Source organism: Saccostrea echinata, unplaced genomic scaffold (assembly GCF_033153115.1).
Source record: "Saccostrea echinata isolate AGI-Se365-2 ecotype Australia unplaced genomic scaffold, CSIRO_AGI_Sech_v1 ptg000029l, whole genome shotgun sequence".
Taxonomy (NCBI): domain Eukaryota; kingdom Metazoa; phylum Mollusca; class Bivalvia; order Ostreida; family Ostreidae; genus Saccostrea; species Saccostrea echinata.
In genome coordinates this window covers 34186775-34207411 of record NW_026889778.1, presented here as the reverse complement: position 1 = coordinate 34207411, position 20637 = coordinate 34186775, and the positions used below count along the sequence as shown (strand labels likewise).

At 32.6% G+C, this 20637-nt stretch overlaps 1 protein-coding gene across 1 annotated transcript; it reads left to right on the top strand.

Moving 5' to 3' along the window:
• Window positions 1-1706: 1706 nt before the first annotated feature.
• LOC133195227 (G-protein coupled receptor daf-37-like) lies at window positions 1707-2925 on the top strand. The gene has a single exon (XM_061331084.1). It carries the CDS (start codon window positions 1707-1709, stop codon window positions 2817-2819), a length of 1113 nt encoding a protein of 370 aa, XP_061187068.1. The 3' UTR covers window positions 2820-2925.
• Window positions 2926-20637: the final 17712 nt, after the last annotated feature.

The following is a 20637-nucleotide window of genomic DNA, read 5'->3' as shown; positions in this document are numbered from 1 at the left end:
CAAAGCTTCACGCCTGTATATTTATCATGAAGCGTTAACGCGCTTCATGAAAAATGCAGATGTGAAGCGTTATGGTTCATGTCCTCTTGAACTTTCAAAAATTAAATTTATTTCTCCAGTAAATCCTGCATATAGCGTTGCTAAAAATTGAAATTCAGCCACCAAGAGAATTTTCATATAAAAACAATTCAGAGAATCTTGAATCATGCAGAAAGTATCTCTGGTTCGCACTCTTCCTGCACCTTCAGTACAATTCATTTAGTCTGAGCAAGTCAAATGTTGTTTGCAAGAAAGTATTCTTCAATCTGAAGTGGATAAATTTAACTTCACTTCTGAATAGGTCAAATGACTGTTCGGTACTTTTGTTGAATTAAAGTATTGTACAGATTTTTATTTCAAACTTAATTTAATCAAAACAATAAAGAATACTGTAAGAAATACATTTTTTTTATTTTGCGTAAGGTTGTTTTTTTTTTTTTTTTTTTTTTTTTTTTTTTTTATACCAGATCTCTGATTTTAATTAAAAAATAAGTTCCAACATTTTATCATTTTGAACTGCGAATCCATACAGACTGTTGTATTATTTTTCAAGACATTTTTTTTTGCATAAAAATTAGTAAAATACCATTTAGTATATATAACAACAATTTACTGAACTTACATCTTTGTAGATCTGAAATATTCACTGTATCATTAAAAACGCATTCATTTTTTATATTCATCATATTATATTATTTAATGCTTAACTACACTATGCTTTGGAATTCCGGATGAAGGTGTTTCACATAAACATTATATGAAATTGAGGAGAATAGATATGATATACTACAATCACCCTACCTCTTTTGAACGTGTTTCAATTATACATATATCATCTTTCTGTCCACACGTAGTCTCTTGTCAGTGCAAGGAACACTATTACTGATGTTCACAACATCATTACCTTGGTGTCTTACAATTTTATATAACGTTCGTCACTACTGATGCTCCAAAATATTAAAATTGCCTTTTGTTTTAATATAGATTAAAAAATACTCCTGCAAAACTATAGTTTACTTAACCTCAGTTCAAGGTTTCTAGTCACATGGTAGTTATTCCCTATAAATGTTCTTTTCTTATGAAATATGAATAATAGTGCTGAGTTCATTCATGTGTTGTTGTAAACAATCACTTTGAAGTATTTAATGTTTTCAAACGTTTAGTGAGAAAATATGATATTTCATACAATGTGAAATCAGGAGGTACATGGACTTTCAGTATTATATGTAATTCAGGTTATTGATACATGTGTTTGTGGATATCTCTGATAGGTAATTGTTACAGTTTGTATTCACATATCAGCAATTTAACCAATTTTTTAAAGAACGTTCCTTGATGTTTTTGACGTTGACTAATTTAAACGCAAATAAGAAACTATTTAAACGCAAAAAATCTTTAACATATTTTGTATGAATTTATTATGGAAATATTTATTCTTACAATGTTATTTTACCCACTCCTTCTTTTTACATCTAAAAAAAGAATATAGAAAAACTTCGATTACCTTCTTCACTTTCAATTCGAAATACAAAAGATATTATTCAATCAAAAACACATGCAGGTAAATTTCTAATTTAATCTGCCTTCCTTTTTTCAGATGTGATTGAGATCAAGGATCATTTTTTTGTCTTCAATATTGACGTGAGTTAGGTAATTGGGGGAAGAAAATGGCTAGTTTTTCTTCAGTCATTGACAATACAGAGAAGATTCATAGATACAATTTATCTAATCCTTTGGATAATAGCACCGAAATCAATTCAACCTACGTTTCAGATGATACATCAAGTCAACCTTTCTACGACTTTGTTCATGCACTTTATCTTTCTGTAATACCACTGATTTCCACGCTCGGAATTATTGGGAATGTTTTATCAATCAAAGTTTTTCTGTGCTCTACATTCAAAAGACAACCATCAAGCATCTATTTAGCCGCTCTTTCAGTATCAGATACATGGTTTTTGGTGGCCTTATTAATGGGATGGCTAGGGAGTTTTGATGGAACAATTCAAGAGTCTGGAGTAACATGCATGATTTCAATATATGTTACGTACGTCACAGGCTTTCTGTCCGTATGGTATGTAGCTCTTATCGTAATTGACCGATACATTGTCGTTTGCCACCCTCTAAGAGGGCCTCGTTTGTGTTCCAGGAAAAGAGTTGCCACAGCATCAGCTCTCATTACAACGTTTGCAATTATATTTTATACTCACTGTTTTCGTACAACAATGATTGTAAAAAAGGCCTCGGGAAATGGAGTTCAGTGTGTTGTTCAAAAGGACAGCATGCACGTGCTAACAATAATAACCTACATTGACTCTGTCCTAACTATAGGAGTACCTTTCCTTACAATTTTTGTTCTTAACTGTAGTCTCATATCGGCCGTGAGAACATTTAACAACAAGCATATAAGATTCAGTGAGAGAAAGCTTTATTCGTATTCTCCTCAATATAGCATCCTGACCAAGGCTCAGATACGATTGACAGTGATGTTAGTGGTGGTGTCCTCTGTGTTTCTAATTCTGAATCTGCCAAGCCATGCCATCAGACTTTACATCATGATAAAGGGTCTGGTAATGAAGCGCCAAAACAGCATTACATTGATCCTCATTCAACAGATCTTTCAGATACTATATTACGCAAATTTTGCTATCAATTTCATTTTGTATATGGTATCGAGTAAACAATTTCGCAAATGTCTCAAGGAAAGTCCAAAATGCCGAGTTTTACGAAGGTTGAGATTAAAAAAGACATTATTAGATAGGCGAAAAGAGTTTGGGTAAGATTTAAATGACATTTGTGTTCATATCATATGTACATTGTAATAATTACTTTTAAACTATCGCGGTAAGTTGATCTGATTGGGCTAAATATATCTAAGGTCAAGGGTATGGAATTTGTGAATGAATTCATGCTTACATTAAAGCCCAATCTTTCATTAAAATGTTATTATTCAAAATTGAATCAAGCAAATTTCAATTGTTTTATTTCAACAACGAGCTAATTCTCTTCCTCTTTTTCTCACATTTTACATGATAGCGATTGAACAATACATGTTTTCTATCTCTGAGGAAAAAGGATGCTGGTCAGTTCATCTGGTCAATTCAGTTTATGACGTTTAGAAATGATTTATGAAAGTGCTTCGTTTATCCTTGTTAAAAATCTAGATTAATGAAACAAGAAACAACGATTATAAAAATCCAATTTGTTATGTGCTATATATGTAAGATTTGATTTATTTGCAAGCACATGATTTAAAATTATTTAACGACTTATTCTTTATTGATCCTCAATAACAAGCTCTTTTGCATGTTGAATTTTGATCTCACCTTTTTGATAATTAGTTAAATATCAATGCTAAAAGGCAGCTGATACAAACAAAATTTGGCATTGATAAATGAATTGATATATATATTTTAAGCATATTTTGGTTAATAATATTAAATTTCTAAAATATTAAGAAATTGTAAGCTTTCTATGCTATCCAAAATAATTCCGCTCTGCAACATCCTTATTAGTTTATGCACTTTTTTGCAACTTTAAATCTCATTATGGTGAACTTTTGAATATAAATTATAATTTCGGTTTAACTTGTTCATATTACTAATATAAACATGACTTTGCTTGTTATTTGCAAGATTTTGACAAAAGTTTGTATCATCTGCCCTCAAGAGACTATTAAATGAAGATTGTATAACATTACACTCACAACGAATCCATTTCACATTCCCTTCAAATCGATCTATATTTTTGCTGAAGACTTTTTAATTTGTTTTTCCTCACAGATTGTTATCCTTGGCACAGTTATTGTACAATTTTGTAATAAAATTTTCTATAAAGACTAGAAATTTTATTTTATACTATGAACCAATTACGCATTTGGTTTCATTCACTGTAGAAGTAGAATAGGGTAGAGAATGTTCTTGACGTCTAAAAGATAAGGAAATTGGAACAGTTTGAATTTTAGTTCAAAAAGTTGAAGATAATTAGAGAAATCTAATTTGAAGAATTTTGAAACACTGACAATAGGAGACAGGATTCATTTGAACAAAGTAAATAGTTAAAGTCCATGACGTCCCAATCATAACAATATATGAATAAAACAGTCAAAAATGGTACAAAACAAATTTTATACGGTAATATTATACAGTTTTCCATGTATCTTTAGTGGTGATGAGGGATCTCCTACCTTTATATATGGTTACAGAACTTTCGTGAAGGAGTATATGAAAGTATAAAAGAATGTATTAAACGAGAAAAAAAGGCAAAATAGTACCATTTATCCTTCCTTTTTAATTATAACTAAATGGAAAGTGAAAATAGAATTTTGAAGTATATGTGAAAAATACGTTATGATTCCATCTGACAAACCATTCAGTAAAATATCTTTTGAAAATGAGGCTATTAACAACGGTGTTTAAGAAAACCTTAGCTTAAAATCAACATCTGAAAATCCATTTATAATTTGTACTGAATTCAAAGGATGAAATTCTTCAAAATAACGTTTCAGTTTTATTTATGACTCGTACTTTAAACATTCAAGTCAACGGAGTGAATTTGATTTACCATACATATACGGGATTCCAAATTTTATAAAAATCCTTAAAAACAGAGATACATTGCGAGAGGTCCACTATATGTTCAGTAAATGTTCTACCAGACGCCCATCTTTACTTCTCATAAAAAAAAATATATGTTGCTTTGAGGAAGCCGTCAGGCGTACAGTGCTACAACATACTCAGCAAGTGTTATTATTATAAATCAAAAAAGAATAATCAAAAATTCCAAAGAGCTTCTCTTTTAGAATTTAAAGTTATTACTTTTTCTTTCTTAAACAAAATCAATAAAATAAATACGTATGTATTTTTAACAAATTTATAAGACGACTCCTACTGATAAATTGTAGTCCATTTACCCCCCCCCCCCCAAAAAAAAAAAAAAAAAACTCATATGCAACTGCTTCTTCAATAATAACATATTTTTTTCCATAATAAACTACGAAATTAGTTTCTTAAAAACCATTCTGATCGTTTCATTTTTTTTTTGTTTTCTCTATCATAAAACATCCAGAGAGCAAATAACCTCATATCTTTATAAAGTTTTGGAAATTAAAGATTTTGGATCATTTCAAGGACATCACATCTATAGATAATTATACTACTTTCATTGTACGCAAAAACTGAAAACAATGTTTCCTTAATTTTTTTTTAAATGTTTGTTTTTATAATAAAATACATGTATGAGTGAATCTAGTCCTTTGTCTATTATACATAAAAACAACTGCGTGTTGTGAAGCTGGCATATTATGTCAACAGTTGCGTCGAATAGTATAGCACTTCCTTTTTTTCTGTATCCTTCAACCTTCATCCTAAACTCTGCACCATATTCGGTGTTATTCTTCATCTCCTTTTTTAAATATTAAATTTGAACGTCTGCAGGAAAATGGCACACATTTCAGTAAATACAGTCTATTGACGAGAACATTGGCTTCACAAGCTAAACAGTCGCCACGATGGCTCAGTGATTACTTCATAAGGATTCAGTCTAAATGAAATCATAGATGTAAATATTTTTTAGTTAAATTCGTTTAATTTGATTTCTAACCTTGAATACTAAAATTGTCTGATGACTTCATATGTTTTCCATCGAAATTCCTTCAACCTTTGTGAAACCCAACACCGTGTTTCTTGCAATTTGTGCCCCTTCATTCATCATAATGTTGTAGAGTAAGATTTTCCCAATAACTAGCTTTCCCCGAAATCTTTTCTCTATAGTAGACTTTCTCCTCCCCCCGAAGGGAAATCTCACACCGGAGTCAAATATTCCTTTCTTTCTTTTTCAGAGTAGAATTTCCTTTATTATCAACTCTAAATTTGTATATGGAAATCAACTGAATTTTTAATGTAAATATGAATGTTTTCAAAACAAAAATTGTTCAAACTTGGTATGAAATCTTAAAAAGATATGGTTCAAATCATTGATTAAAAAGAATTATATAACTTATAGGAAATCGTAAAATTAATCAATCAAAAAATCGTACGTCTTGATGTCTCAACACCTCTTTCGTGCCACCTTAAAAGGTTTTTAAAATTCGTTTCCATCTACCAGCCTTTATTTTGTCTATAGATCAGTATTTTTTCTTAGAATAAAAATTAAGATTTATAGAATTGCAAGGTTTAACATGTCAATTTGAGAAGATTTGAATTGGGTAGTTCTTCAAAGAGAAAAAAGAAGAAAAGCCAAAAAAAATAAAAAAAATAAATAAATAAAAAATAAATAAATAAATAAATAAATAAATAAATAAATAAATAAATAAATAAATAAATAAATAAATAAATAAATAAATAAATAAATAAATAAAATAAAATAAAATAAAATAAAATTAAATTTAAAAAAAAACGAAATAAAACTTAAGAATGCTAAAAATATTGATTTTGCAACTTAAGCATGTCCCCTCGACCCAACTGGTCTGATATTTGATTTGAAAACAGAGAGCAAATACTCTTATAAAATTTTGCAAAATTTCCATTTTTTTCCAGAAATGAAACATTTATAGTTCCACGGCAAGGACAGGATATTAAAACATATTTATGTACATGTAATTTGTACGGAAGCCCGTTGAGGCCAATTCAGAGAAAGAAATATTTTTTATTGCGTTTAAACGCAATTATTATTGCGTTTAATCGCAAAACATTGCGTTTAATCGCAATAATCATTGCGTTTAAACGCAAAAGATTGTGTTTAATCGCAATGTATATTGCGTTTAAACGTAAAACACTTTGCGTTTAATCGCAAAAGATTGCGATTAAACGCAATCTTTTGCGTTTAAACGCAATACTTTTGCGATTAAACGCAATAATTTTTGCGTTTAATCGCAATGATATTTTTGCGTTTAAACGCAATAATTTTTGCGATTGAACGCAATACTTTTGCGATTAAACGCAATACTTTTGCGTTTAATCGCAATAATTTTTGCGTTTAAACGCAATACTTTTTGCGTTTAAATGCAATAATCTTTGCGTTCAAAGGCAATAATCTTTGTGTTTAAAGGCAGCCATTTGTATCAAACCTTGCAGAGAACAATGGACCCACGCATACTTATATCTTTTATTCCTTTCTCTTTTTACTTATTAGGAAATAGTCTTTATAGAATCAGATTTCTCCGAGCAAACACTCTCTGAAAGGTAAATCACTAATAAGAATTTATAGAGGAGAAAAAAAAATGTCGGGTTGTAAAAACAAAGGAATCCTAAGAACGAGACATGTCTTAAGCTTATTCTCTACATTTTTAATGAAGTTTCGGTCAGTTGTTCTGCTAAAAAAAACTGTCCCATACGTTGCAGTCACAAGTTTAAATCATGTATAAAGGGATTTTTGGAAAGGACTGAGGAAATGTTGGAATTACGTACAACATGATGGAGTATTTAGACTTCAATGTACATTCATAACCCTTCCTATGGTTGCATACAGTAAACACAAGAACATATGTGATGGATTTATATGAGGTCAAAATCAAAATCAAATGAAAACAGATTGATCGATGTGTACTACATGTATCAAATTGACAAGTGCTATTAATACCACTGAAACTTTCTCTATAAGTTGTGATACACGTAAGCAATTGATCAGAGACTTCAGTAAGAGTTTTGGGTTCTAATACATTTAAGACATTCAGGTTGTTAGGATGCCATTGTTTTATTACAATTTTCAAAAACTGGAAAATTTTGCAAAGAGACACAGAACAAATCGGATCTTCTCAAAGTTGAAGTGTCGGGTCCTAGTACATGTAATTATAAGCTTGGACTAATTCATGTTTGATTGTGAAACTACAGTATCATTGTGTTTAAATGCAAAACAAATCCGTATAAGGAAGGATTATTGCGTTTAAACGCAAAGATTATTGCGTTTAATCGCAATACTATTGCGTTTAATCGCAATACTATTGCGTTTAATCGCAAAAGTATTGCGTTTAATCGCAAAAATTATTGCGTTTAAACGCAAAAATTATTGCGTTTAAACGCAAAAAATATTTCGTTTAAACGCAAAAATATTATTGCGTTTAAACGCAAATAGTATTGCGTTTAATCGCAAAAGTATTGCGTTTAAACGCAAAAGATTGCGTTTAATCCAATCTTTTGCGTTTAAACGCAAAGTGTTTTGCATTTAAACGCAATATACATTGCGATTAATCGCAATCTTTTGCGTTTATACGCAATAATTATTGCGTTTAAACGCAATAAAAAATATTTCTTTCTCTGAACTGGCCTCAACGGGCTTCCGTAAATTTGAAAGACAATTAGACAAATTAAAATACATTATATCTCTTTTTTTATTTACATGACCAGTTAAAAATTTGTCCAACCGATTATATTGTACCATAATTTTTTTTCTTCAGAAAACTATATTACGGAAGCCCGTTGATGCCAGTTCAGAGAAAGAAATTTTTTTATTGCGTTTAAACGCAATAATTATTGCGTTTAAACGCAAAACATTGCGTTAAATCGCAATAATATTTGCGTTTAAACGCAAAACATTGCGATTAATCGCAATGTTTATTGCGTTTAAATGCAAAACACTTTGGCTTAAACGCAAAAGATTGCGATTAAACGCAATAATCTTTGCGTTTAAACGCAATGCTTTTGCGATTAAACGCAATACTTTTTTCGTTTCAACGCAACAATATTTTTGCTTTTAAACGCAATAATATTTTTGCGCTTAAACGCAATATTCTTTGCGTTAAAACGCAATAATTTTTGCGATTAAACGCAATAATCTTTGCGTTTAAACGCAATAATCCTTCCTTATACGGATTTGTTTTGCATTTAACCAGAATGATACTGTAATTTCAAAATCAAACATTAATTAGTCAAAGCTTATAATTACATGTACATGTACTAGGATCCGACACTTCAACTTTAAGAAGATCCGATTTGTTCTGTGTCTTTTTGCAAAATTTTCCAGTTTTTGAAAATTTTAGTAAAACAATGGCATCCTAACAACCTGAATGTCTTAAATGTATTAGAACCCAAAACTCTTAATGAAGTCTCTGATCAATTGCTTACGTATATCACAACTTATAGAGAATGTTTCAGTGGTATTAATAGCACTTGTCAATTTGATTCATGTAGTACACATCGATCAATTTGTTTTAATTTGATTTTGATCTCATATAAATCCATCAAATATGTTCTTGTGGTTACTGTATTCAACCATATGAAGGGTTATGAATGTACATATATTAAGTCTAAATACTTCATCATGTTGTACGTAATTTCAACATTTTCTCAGTCCTTTCCAAAAATTCCTTGGGTTAAACTTGTGACCGCAACGTAGGGGACAGTTTTTTAACAGAGCAACAGACCAAAACTTCATTAAGAATGTAGACAATAATAAGCTTAAGACATGTCTCGTTCTTAGGTTGACTTTGTTTTTACAACCCGACATTTTTTTTCTCCTCTATAAATTCTTATTAGTGATTTATCCATTCAGAAAGCGTTTGCTCGGAGAAATCTGTTAAATCTATAAAGCTAGACAATACACAATTTTATGATAAGTAAAAATAGAAATAAATAAAAGATATACGTATGCGTGGGTCCATTGCACTCTGCAAGGTCTGACACAAATGACTGCCTTTAAACACAAAGATTATTGCGTTTGAACGCAAAAATGATTGCGTTTAATCGCAAAAGTATTGCGTTTAATCGCAATGTTATTGCGTTTAATCACAATATTATTACGTTTAAACGCAAAAACTATTGCGTTTAATCGCAAAAGTATTCGTTTAATCGCAATGTTATAGCGTTTAATCGCAATATTATTGCGTTTAAACGCAAAAACTATTGTGTTTAATCGCAAAAATATTATTGCGTTTAAACGCAAAAAGTATTGCGTTAAATCGAAAAGTTCTTGCGTTTAATCGCAAAAGATTGCGTTTTATCGCAATCTTTTGCGATTAGACGCAAAGTGTTTTGCGTTTAAACGCAATATACATTGCGATTAAACGCAATGTTTTGCGTTTAAACGCAATAATTATTGCGATTAAACGCAATGTTTTGCGTTTTAACGCAATACTTATTGCGTTTAAACGCAATAAAAAATACTTCTTTCTCTGAACTGGCCTCAACGGGCTTCCGTACTATTTCAACCAAATGGAAAGAATAAATTTAAACTTAATTGTTTCTAAAAGCAATTTTTTTTTTTGGAAAATAGCGAAAAAATTAGATTTAAAATTTTCATTCTTCGTTTAATCCAGCTCTAGTCATGTTATTTTTCGTTGGAGTAATCCTACTCTAGAGCTTTCTTACCGGGGGATCCTTTTCTTTTATCTTTTCAAGCCGATTTAGACCTTGCGTAGTAACTAGTAACAGAGAAACTGTTTCGTCATAATCTACGACTGGCAGTAAGTGGGATATTTTTGTATGATCGTCAGTCTTAAAAGTATAAGATATAAATATATGGTATATCGAATAAGATATAAATAGCAAGTTTAAAGCTTAACTTGGAAATGAGGTGGATTAGTATGTGATCATTCTTTTGAGAATTTGATATGACCAACCCAATTTATCTACCAGTTTTTAAACTTGTGATTTATTTCTTAAAATACGCACAAGACTGGTAAACTGAACTTTATATCAAAATCATGCTGTAATTTTTCATTCACAATATCTATGTATTTTTCATAGACCAGGTCTTCCAACAATTTCTTGGAATCCGATGGGTGCTTTCTGTGCTCATTTATTACCCGACCTTTGTTTATATTCTTCTGAAGCAGAATATATTCGAAATCTTTTACATGAAAAGAACTTTTATTTGACCTAAATTTGACATTTAGATTTATTGATGATATTTTATTAATTAAAAATAGCTACTTTACGTAATTCATATTTCGAATGCATTTAACCCAATGAAATCGAAATAAAAGACACCTTAGCGCCCCGCCTTAGCTATTTCATATTTAAATGCTTTACTGACTATAGACGTACTTAACAAACTAACAATTTGACTATAGATCAAACGGGTTGACTTCACACATATTTTCCATCTAACATAGTACAATTCCACTATCTTTTGTATGATGTTTATGTTGCCCTAGCGATTTGATACGCAAGAGTATATTCTAAATATTCTAATAAACCAAGGCGGGTTACTGCCAAGATAGCTGATATTACATGGCTTTCAACTATCTCGTTTAAAATCAGCATTTCGTAAAATACCTCTTATTAAGAACTTGTTTGCAAATACAACATATCCGTTGAGTTGTATTTTGACTGGCCTTTCGTACTAATGCTAATTTTGACTACAGATTACGTCGCTCACCTGATCAATACAAATCTAGATGGAATCAAGCAGGTGAGACCTGTCAACAGGGGGGTCCTTTCTCTTCCTAGGCACCTGATCCCTAGTCTGGTGTTTCCAGGGGTCCTTTTTTGCCCTATTCACGATTTTTTCCCCAGATTTTATGAGATTGATCGCTGTTCCATAACATCATCTTATTCTTTATAAAACATAAGGTTTTTGCCTCAATGACATATACAAATGTAGATTTTTATCTAAGGAAAATCATGACAAAGCTTAATAATACATACATTTTGCAAAAGGTCAAGTGTACTAGCCGCATGTTCACATAAAAATTGAAGACGACAAAATTGATGCTAAAATTTAAAGCTTTACTTGACAATAACTGTGAGATGATAGACTACTTTGTGTAGAGTGATACATACATATAAATATTAAATAAATCTCCTATCCTTACAGTATAATGATTGAAATCGTTTCCGTTGTGTAATTGCACATTACATTAGTGATACGACTTCATATATAAACCTAAATCGGAACAAAATAGAAGCATATAGTGAATTATGTCTCTTAAAATACACAATACAATGGCATTTAGCGAAATAATAATAGACAAGGTTTTCATATTCTTGTTATTAAAAAAAAAAAAAAAACAAAAAAAACAAAAAACAAAAAAAAAACCTGACACATTTTGTAGACATTGATTTGTTATAATTATGCATCGTTAAAGCATAGTTACTTGTAATGATATATCTAAAGTCTTTATCATGAGGGATATGAAAGAGTTCAAGGAAATCACGTAACTGGAATATTGAAGAAAGAATTTCGCTTTCAAAAAAAATCTATGGAATCTATATATTTTTGCAAAACTTTGTACTTATAAAAACCAATGAGTTTCGTTTAGGATAAAGCTTTATCATCCCAAGAAAAAAACCCTAAATATTTTGGGCAAAAGACCAAGAAGCATAAAGAGTAATTAATGTATTGCAGTGGACTACATATAAGAAGCAGACTTATTCTGTACATACATGCACCATTTTTCTTTCTATAAATTAAAACTTTCAAAGCCAATGTTTGCCACACATTTTTGAACTGCACAAATTAAAGTATTATAAATATATGTGGATGTTTTTTAATTGATTATGTCACATAAAGATCTCTTATTTTTGAAAACATTATTTCCAAATGAAAATATAACCATTTTTTATAGTTCATACTAGGTAGAATCCTCCGACTTGCATCGACCATCCTGTATTTTATAAGAGTATAATTCAACGTGTAGAGCTTTGCATTTGATCTAGAAGTGATGATAAGGTCACTGAAATTGATGTTTGTACTCATATAACAGTAACATCCGAATGTCTTAAATATCGTTGACAGCATCATTTCTGTATGTCTATATGCAAATTTTACCATCGGATTAAATTATATGGAAACATGGTTTCACACTAACAATTTATAAGTATCAAAATCTACACCATCATTATTTTTTACAATGTATTACAATCCTTCAGATTGCTTTAATCCAATTTCTATAAAATTTGGGGTGTAAAAAAAGGATAAAGGACTGTGGAACTCCTTACATAGGATATGCAATGAAATACTTTTAAATAAAAAGATTTAAAATTTTATTTCTAACCTTACCTATTTACATATAAACAATCTACATTACTGCCATTTCGAAATCCTTATACTTCTCGATATATGCGGAAATACGACGGGACGAATTTTATCTCGGAATTTATTCTAGACTCTCTGAATATTTCCTTATTAGCACTCAGTCTGTTCTTTATATTTCAAATTCACTGATATGTCCTTTAGAAAATTATGATGAACAAATAGTTTATTGAAACTTTTTTTTCATGTTTTATACCCCGAATTTAATGGTCCTTTTGTCGTAGAACGAAAGGGTTTTTGTACGATAAAAATTTCCAAATTTCAAGGTTGACGAGTAGGGTCAATTCTGAAGGCGATATTAATTAATAATGTGATCCCTTTCTTACATTGGTGAGAAGGTTATATTTTTAATAGGTCATAAAATATTTGGATTGTTCAAATTAACACAAAACGGACGACAAGCTAGGTATCATAAATTCATACTAAGACTAAATTTGCTTCTCATTTGCCCAGAAACATATTTCCCTTCCAAGTAATCAAAGAAAATTACCTTTTTTACATAAATGCAGAGAAAACAAAGGTTGAAATTAGCTATAAAAATTATTTTCTGATAGGAAACGATGGTAAAAGATTCCTTTAATTATTTACTTTTGTTAATTCAAACAAACATTATACTTGACATAACAATCTAATGATGCAGGTCAAGTTTAATTAAAATTATCATTTAAATACATTAATCATATTCATTTCTAAATTAAACAAATGACTGTTTTGAAGTGTTTTTGAATTTTAGAACTAAATGATACAATATATTTACATAGGCTTGGATCGGATATTATTTTTTTACACGTATTTGAACCTCTATGGTACATAACCCTTCTCTTGTACTGGAGACCACTGTTTGAATCTGAATCTATACCATATAAGTAGTTGTACATGTTTGTATCCATTTAATTTTTTTTCCCTATTTGTTCTAGATAATTTCTAACATTATTTGTTGTGGCCCTATGAATAAACTTGCTACATGTTCTAAACACAAGATGCTTTTTCGCAACGTTGCTTGAAATTGGCCCCGTGGCTCTCGAGATAATGACATTTCAAAGATAATAAATGATAGACAGCTAGACTGATATACGATCGGGAAGTTGAATGTATAACGCTTGGTAATAGATCAAAGTTCTCACAAGCCTTTGTCTCAGAAAAGAGTTACCTTCATTTAACAATATCACTTATACAAGGTGGTAAAATGACTCATGAATACTCTTAATTCACACTATATATTGTTATGCCAAAAGGGCAATCAGATTTTGGAACGCAGTTCGCAATTCAAAATTTTAACATGAGTCATGGGGTCTGAAATTTTGAGGGAAAGGTACTAGGGGTCAGTTACCACTTCTGTGAAAATATGGTGATGGTACCATCTCTAGTTTCCGAGATATAGCCCTCCAGTTTTTTGGCCTACTATATAATACTTTATGAATAAACATCGGGCTCGGGGACATCGAAGTCCCCTGTCCCGGGGTCTGAAATTTTGAGGGTAGGTACTAGTGGTCAGTTACCACTTCTGTGAAAATATGGTGATGGTACCATCTCTAGTTTCCGAGATATAGCCCTCCAGTTTTTTGGCCTACTATATAATACTACGTGAATAAACATCGGGCTCGGGGTCATAGAAGTCCCCTGTCCTGGGGTCTGAAATTTTGGGGATGGGGTACTAGTGGTCAGTTACCACTTCTGTGAAAATATGGTGATGGTACCACCTCTAGTTTCCGAGATCCACCCCTCCACTTTTTATGGCTACTACATGTACATGTATATAATACTAAGTGAATAAACAACGGGCTCGGGTACATCGAAGTACCCTGTCCCGGGGTCTGAAATTTTTGGGGTGGGGTACTAGGGGTCAGTTAACACTTCAGTGAAAATGGTGATGGTACCGTCTCTAGTTTCCAAGATCCACCCCTCCACTTTTTATGGCTACTATATAATACTAAGTGAATAAACTTCGGGCTCGGGGACATCGAAGTCCCCTGTCCTTGGGTCTGAAATTTTTAGGGAAGGGTACTAGGGGTCAGTTGCCACTTCTGTGAAAATATGATGATTGTACCATCTCTAGTTTCTGAGATCCACCCCTCCATTTTTTTATGGCTACTTTATAATACTAAGTGAATAAACATCGGGCTTGGGGACATCGAAGTCCCCTGTCCTGGGGTCTGAAATTTTGAGGGAAGGGTACAAAGGGACAGTTGCCACTTCTGTGAAAATATGGTGATGGTACCATCTCTAATTTCCGAGATCCATCCTCCACTTTTTATGGCTACCATAATATGTTTACGGTGCGACCGTTGGGGCGAGCGCATTGTTCACTTGTTTTGAGATCCGCCTCTTCAAACCGCACGAGACATTTGGAACGTCTAGACTGTGACGTCATATGACGTCGTATGTTAGCTGCATTTCCATAAACGAAGTTTGAAAAGTGCAAAAATTTTAACAAAGAACGTTTAATCTACTATCTGTATACAATATCCATTAAATTAAGGTGAGTTTATTTTTTGTGAATTTTTAGTTGTTGTTACCGCGTGAACAAAGTTAGCAGCGAGAACAACAAGCGAAGCATTGTGGGTCCAGAATTACTGCGGAAAAAAAAATTCTATTGAATGAATGTGCAGTAGTCCGAATTTTCTCTTCGCCCAGGCGTTGTCGTTAGAGCTCGCAGTGACGAGCGGCGCTCGCGCCGCTCGCTGCGCTCGCTATAATACTAGGTGAATAAACAACGGGCTCGGGGACATTGAAGTCCCATGTCCTGGGGTCTGAAATTTTTAGGGTAAGTACTAGGGGTCAGTTACCACTTCTGTGAAAATATGGTGATGGTGCCATCTATAGTTTTTGAGATTCACCCCTCCACTTTTTATGGCTACTATATAATACTACGTGAATAAACATCGGGCTCGGGGACATCGAAGTCCCCTGTCCTGGGATCTGAACTTTTTGGGGTGGAGTACTAGGGGTCAGTTACCACTTCTGTGAAAATATGGTGATGGTACCATCTCTAGTTTCCGAGATCCACCCCTCCATTTTTATGGCTACTATATAATACTAAGTGAATAAACATCGGGCTTGTGGACATCGAGGTCCCCTGTCCTGGGGTCTGAAATTTTGGGGGTGGAGTACTAGGGGTCAGTTACCACTTCTGCGAAAATATGGTGATGGCACCATCTCTAGTTTCCGAGATCCACCCCTCCACTTTTTATGGCTACTATATAATACTAAGTGAATAAACATCGGGCTCGGGGACATCGAAGTCCCCTGCCCCGGGGTCTGAAATTTTTAGTACTCGTTTTAAATTGAAAGATATATTGGATTTATTAAATCTTTTCAAGAATTACTGGACCATTACAGATGGAGCACAATATTTAACCCTAATTTGGAGATATTTCCAAGTTGTTTTTATTCCCTTTTTTAATCTTGTATTAGAGTTGGCTAAAATTGAGATCAAATCTTATTACAAGTAAAAGAGAAAAAAACTCTTTTCCAGAATTTCAGTTCCAATATAGTCACATTGATATCAAAGCATGCGTATGCTGTGTTGATTCAGATACTACTTCGAGTAAGGTCTATAATAATTACTTAATCACAGTTTTTCATGAAAAAAAGAGAAATTTCTTTTGAATAGAAGCAGGGCTAATGTTTCTCAGGTTTGCATTTTGGCCCAGGTCCACCTGTGTTATTCATTAGGAATTTTATGAAGCCAATTGACTTCCGACTTAGAACTTCGAAGACTTGTACAACAGGGATAAATTTAAGTGCTGGATACTATGAAACATATTCGAGACGCATTGGATATTACTGTCAAAAAACCTTTATGACAAACATGGTGATGCCGTCGTGTTTTACGATTTAAGATCCGACCTCGAATCTTGATCCTTTCGATAGGACCCGCATTTTTTAAACACCATGCTCAACAATATTGAAAACCCCTAACATAGGGGATTGAAATTTTTAGTGGGGATCTAGTCGTCAAATTAAACTAACCATTTCCAGGAAGATTTCTGGAACAGAGGCTCCAGGGCCCAATGTCACCTGAATATAATGTCACAATGAAAAGGATCAGGAGATTGAATATGAAGTAAAACAAAGACGCCGATAAATAAAGCTATGTTGCCCCAAAACAAGAGAAATATGAACATAGTGAACTATCAGCAACAAAAATTAATTTATTGCTCAAGAACAAATATAAAAATTGATTTATTTACTTGCCTGTACTTGCCCAATTTGTCAGTATTCTCACGCAGGCTAAACAACACAATAGTTATTGAGCACTGTTAGTAAACCTATCTCATTCTCTCTCACATTGGCCTCTTTTTTATTCAGCTATTATTTGAATGTCTACCTGACATTAATGAAGAATATACTTCTTGTCATAAATAATTGTATAATTCTGTTATTCTGTTGACCATTCAATTACATTTAAAGTGTTTAACTATCATAGGTGAATAACAAAGTGGAATAATTTCTGTCTGTAGAATACAAAATGATAAATTGACCAAATGGTGCAGAATTTCAAAAACCTTGTAAAAATAATCTTATTTATTTCAGCTATATATATATACTCTTTTTCCCTCCTAAATATCCAGGAGCAGAGACGAAGGATTTCAAAGAAATAATGCATTTTCACTACAGATTCAACCTAGCCCCATCCTAACACCAGAGCCTTTAACCCAGAGGCCATAACATTTACAATTTTGGAAGAGACGCCCTTGCTTATCATAGCCATGCATATAGTTTGTTTACAAAATACCCATGGATAGAGATTTTCAAAGAAATACTACATTTTTACTATACAGTCAACAGAGCCAAACCCCTGACCCGCGTGGCGCAGTGGTTAGAGCGTTCGCTGTAGAGTCGCAGAGTAAGGAGTTGATCCTTACGTCGAGGGTTCGAATCCCACTGTGGGACGTGGAGACCGGTCCTTTGGATGAGACCGTATAAACCGAGGTCTCGTGTCGCAGTAGGTGCTGGCACAAAAAAGATCCCTCACTGCTCAATGGCTCTAAGTGCAGAGTATAGGTCCAAATTTGCAGCTCTCTACCCTCAAGTGCTGGCGTCTCCATATGAATGAAAAATTCCCGAGAGGGACGTTAAACAAAAAACAAACAAACACACCCCTGACACAGGGGTTATTAATTTCAATTTTTTGAAGAGGCATCCTTGAGAATCGCAATCTTGCAGTTAGTTTGTCTGCTAACTTTCCAGGGACAGGGAAGATTTTCAAAGAAATATTACATTATCGCTATATTTCATTTTCACAGTATTCATGTATTCCACAGACATGCCCAGACCTTAACACTCTAATCCTGGGTGACAATTTTCACAATTTTGAAAGTAGCATCCTTGCTCATCATAACCATGTATTTAGTTCATCTGCTAATTACTCTGTAGCAGAGAAGATTTTCAAAGAATTCATGCACTTTCACTCTATTATCAACAGTCCCCCATTTCCACAAAACCCCTTAGCGGGGCTATATATTCCACAATTTTGGAAAAGGCAAATTACTCATCATAACCACGTAGTTAGTTTGTATGCAAAATTCCCAGGGATAGAGAAGATTTTCAAAGAATTGATGCATTTTAACAATATAAAAAAAAGAGCCCCTCTCGAAGACCCTGGGCACGTTTCAAAAAAAATTACGCCTAAGATCAAAGGCTTAAGTTGATTGTAAAATTTTACAGAATTGATAATTCTGTTTGAAATTCCTAGCTTAAATTTTTTTTGCTAAATTCGTTTTAAAAAGATTAAAACCATTTTTTAACATTTGTAATATAGAGAGTAATAAGCATAGTTAAATTTTGGTTTCTTGTAAAACGGGCCTCAGAACCCCTGAAAAAAGGGCCATGAGATTCACAATTTTGGAAAAGGCGCCCATGCTCATCATAACTATATACTTGGTTTGTTTGCTTAATACACTGGAACAAAGAAGATTTTCACAGAAATAATGCATTTTCACTATGAAATCACTATTAAATAAATAGAATCCCCTCCCGCAGTACCCCTCACCCGGGGGGTCTCAAACTTCACAATTTTGAAAGAGGTACCTTTGATCACCCTTGAATTTCACTTCACCCTTGAATTGAATTGATATCACTTATTCGAACATGTGATATCACCTTTTCAAGATGAATAGGTGATATCACCTAGTCGAATAATTGATATACCTATTCGAATAGGTGATATCACCTACATGTATTCAATTGGAATGAGTGATATCACAAATTGGAATAGGTGTTATCACCTATTTGCAATTCTTACATAATAAAATAATGAATGCTCCCTCACTATCTAGTTTTCTATTGGCCCCAAGAAAATTCGGGCTGCCCAGTTAATCCAAAACAGACCTTATGTTATCTATCCCTGTTATATACATGGCACTCGCAGATATCTATTGATAGTTTCTGAGTTCTCTCAATTATGATTATTCGTGTTCAAAAAGAATGAATTGTATAAATCTTGTCACCTGACTCACAAGATTTTTCGATAACATTAACAAATCATAAACGAAAGTGAAAGTAACCGAGGCTTTCAGATCCTTTAGTCTTGAGAGGAGTTGTTATTTCATAAATTATTTGAATAGGTGATATCACCTTTTCGATTAAGTGATATCACCATTTCAATATGATGAGGTGATATGACCTATTAGAATAGGTGATATCACCAATTCAGAAGCTGAATAGGTGATATAATAGGTGATATCACTAATTCGAATATGTGATACTGGTATCACCAATTGAATAGGTGATTCGAGTAGGTGATATCACCTATTTGAATAGGTGATATCACTTTATGGAAGTAAATACCGAAACGGCGCCTCATAGAGGAAACTGAAAATAATCGAATGTTTACGATGGACAAAATAAATAGCAATAAATTAAATGAACTTAATACAACATTGAGAACTTCGAGACTGGTCCTTTGGCTGAGAGCGTATAAACCGAGGTCCCGTGTCGTAGAAGATGCTGGCACGAAAAAGATCCCTCACTGCTCAATGGCCCTAAGTGCCAAGTATTGGTCAAAATTTGCAGCTCTCCTTCGGCAAGTGTTGGCGTCTCCATATGAGAGAAAAATTCTCGAAAGGGACGTTAATCAAAGAACAAACAAACAAACACATTAAGTAAACTCGTTGTAAATGACCCCCCCCCCCCCCCCCCAACCGAACAAGGATCCACATAGGAACACTAACTTTATCCGATTTTTTTTAGATTTTGGAATCTCTCTCTCTCTCTCTCTCCCTGTATTACAAACTCAAAGCACGATTAGAAAGGATATACACTTCTTTCATGAGTCTATAGTTATTATTTATATTTATATTTATAAGGTGTTTTCAACCCCATGTGACGTCATAGGTTTTGAGCTTCGTGGATAATAAGAATGATTCTCTTTAAAAAATGTTTTCTTTTGGGGTAATAAAAATATTGTAAAAAAGATATCTTTCAATAATATATTTCTTTTATAGTTTGTCAATGGTAAAAAAGTTTGGCAAAGGGTAATTACTTCTACTTATGTTTTTTTCATACATGTTCATAGTTATACTTCTAATTGAAAATTTCCCTGATACTAGTATGCAGAATTTAAATATATTTATAAAATAATAGTTAAAATTTAAATTAATGATTATTTCGTAAATTCAAGACGTT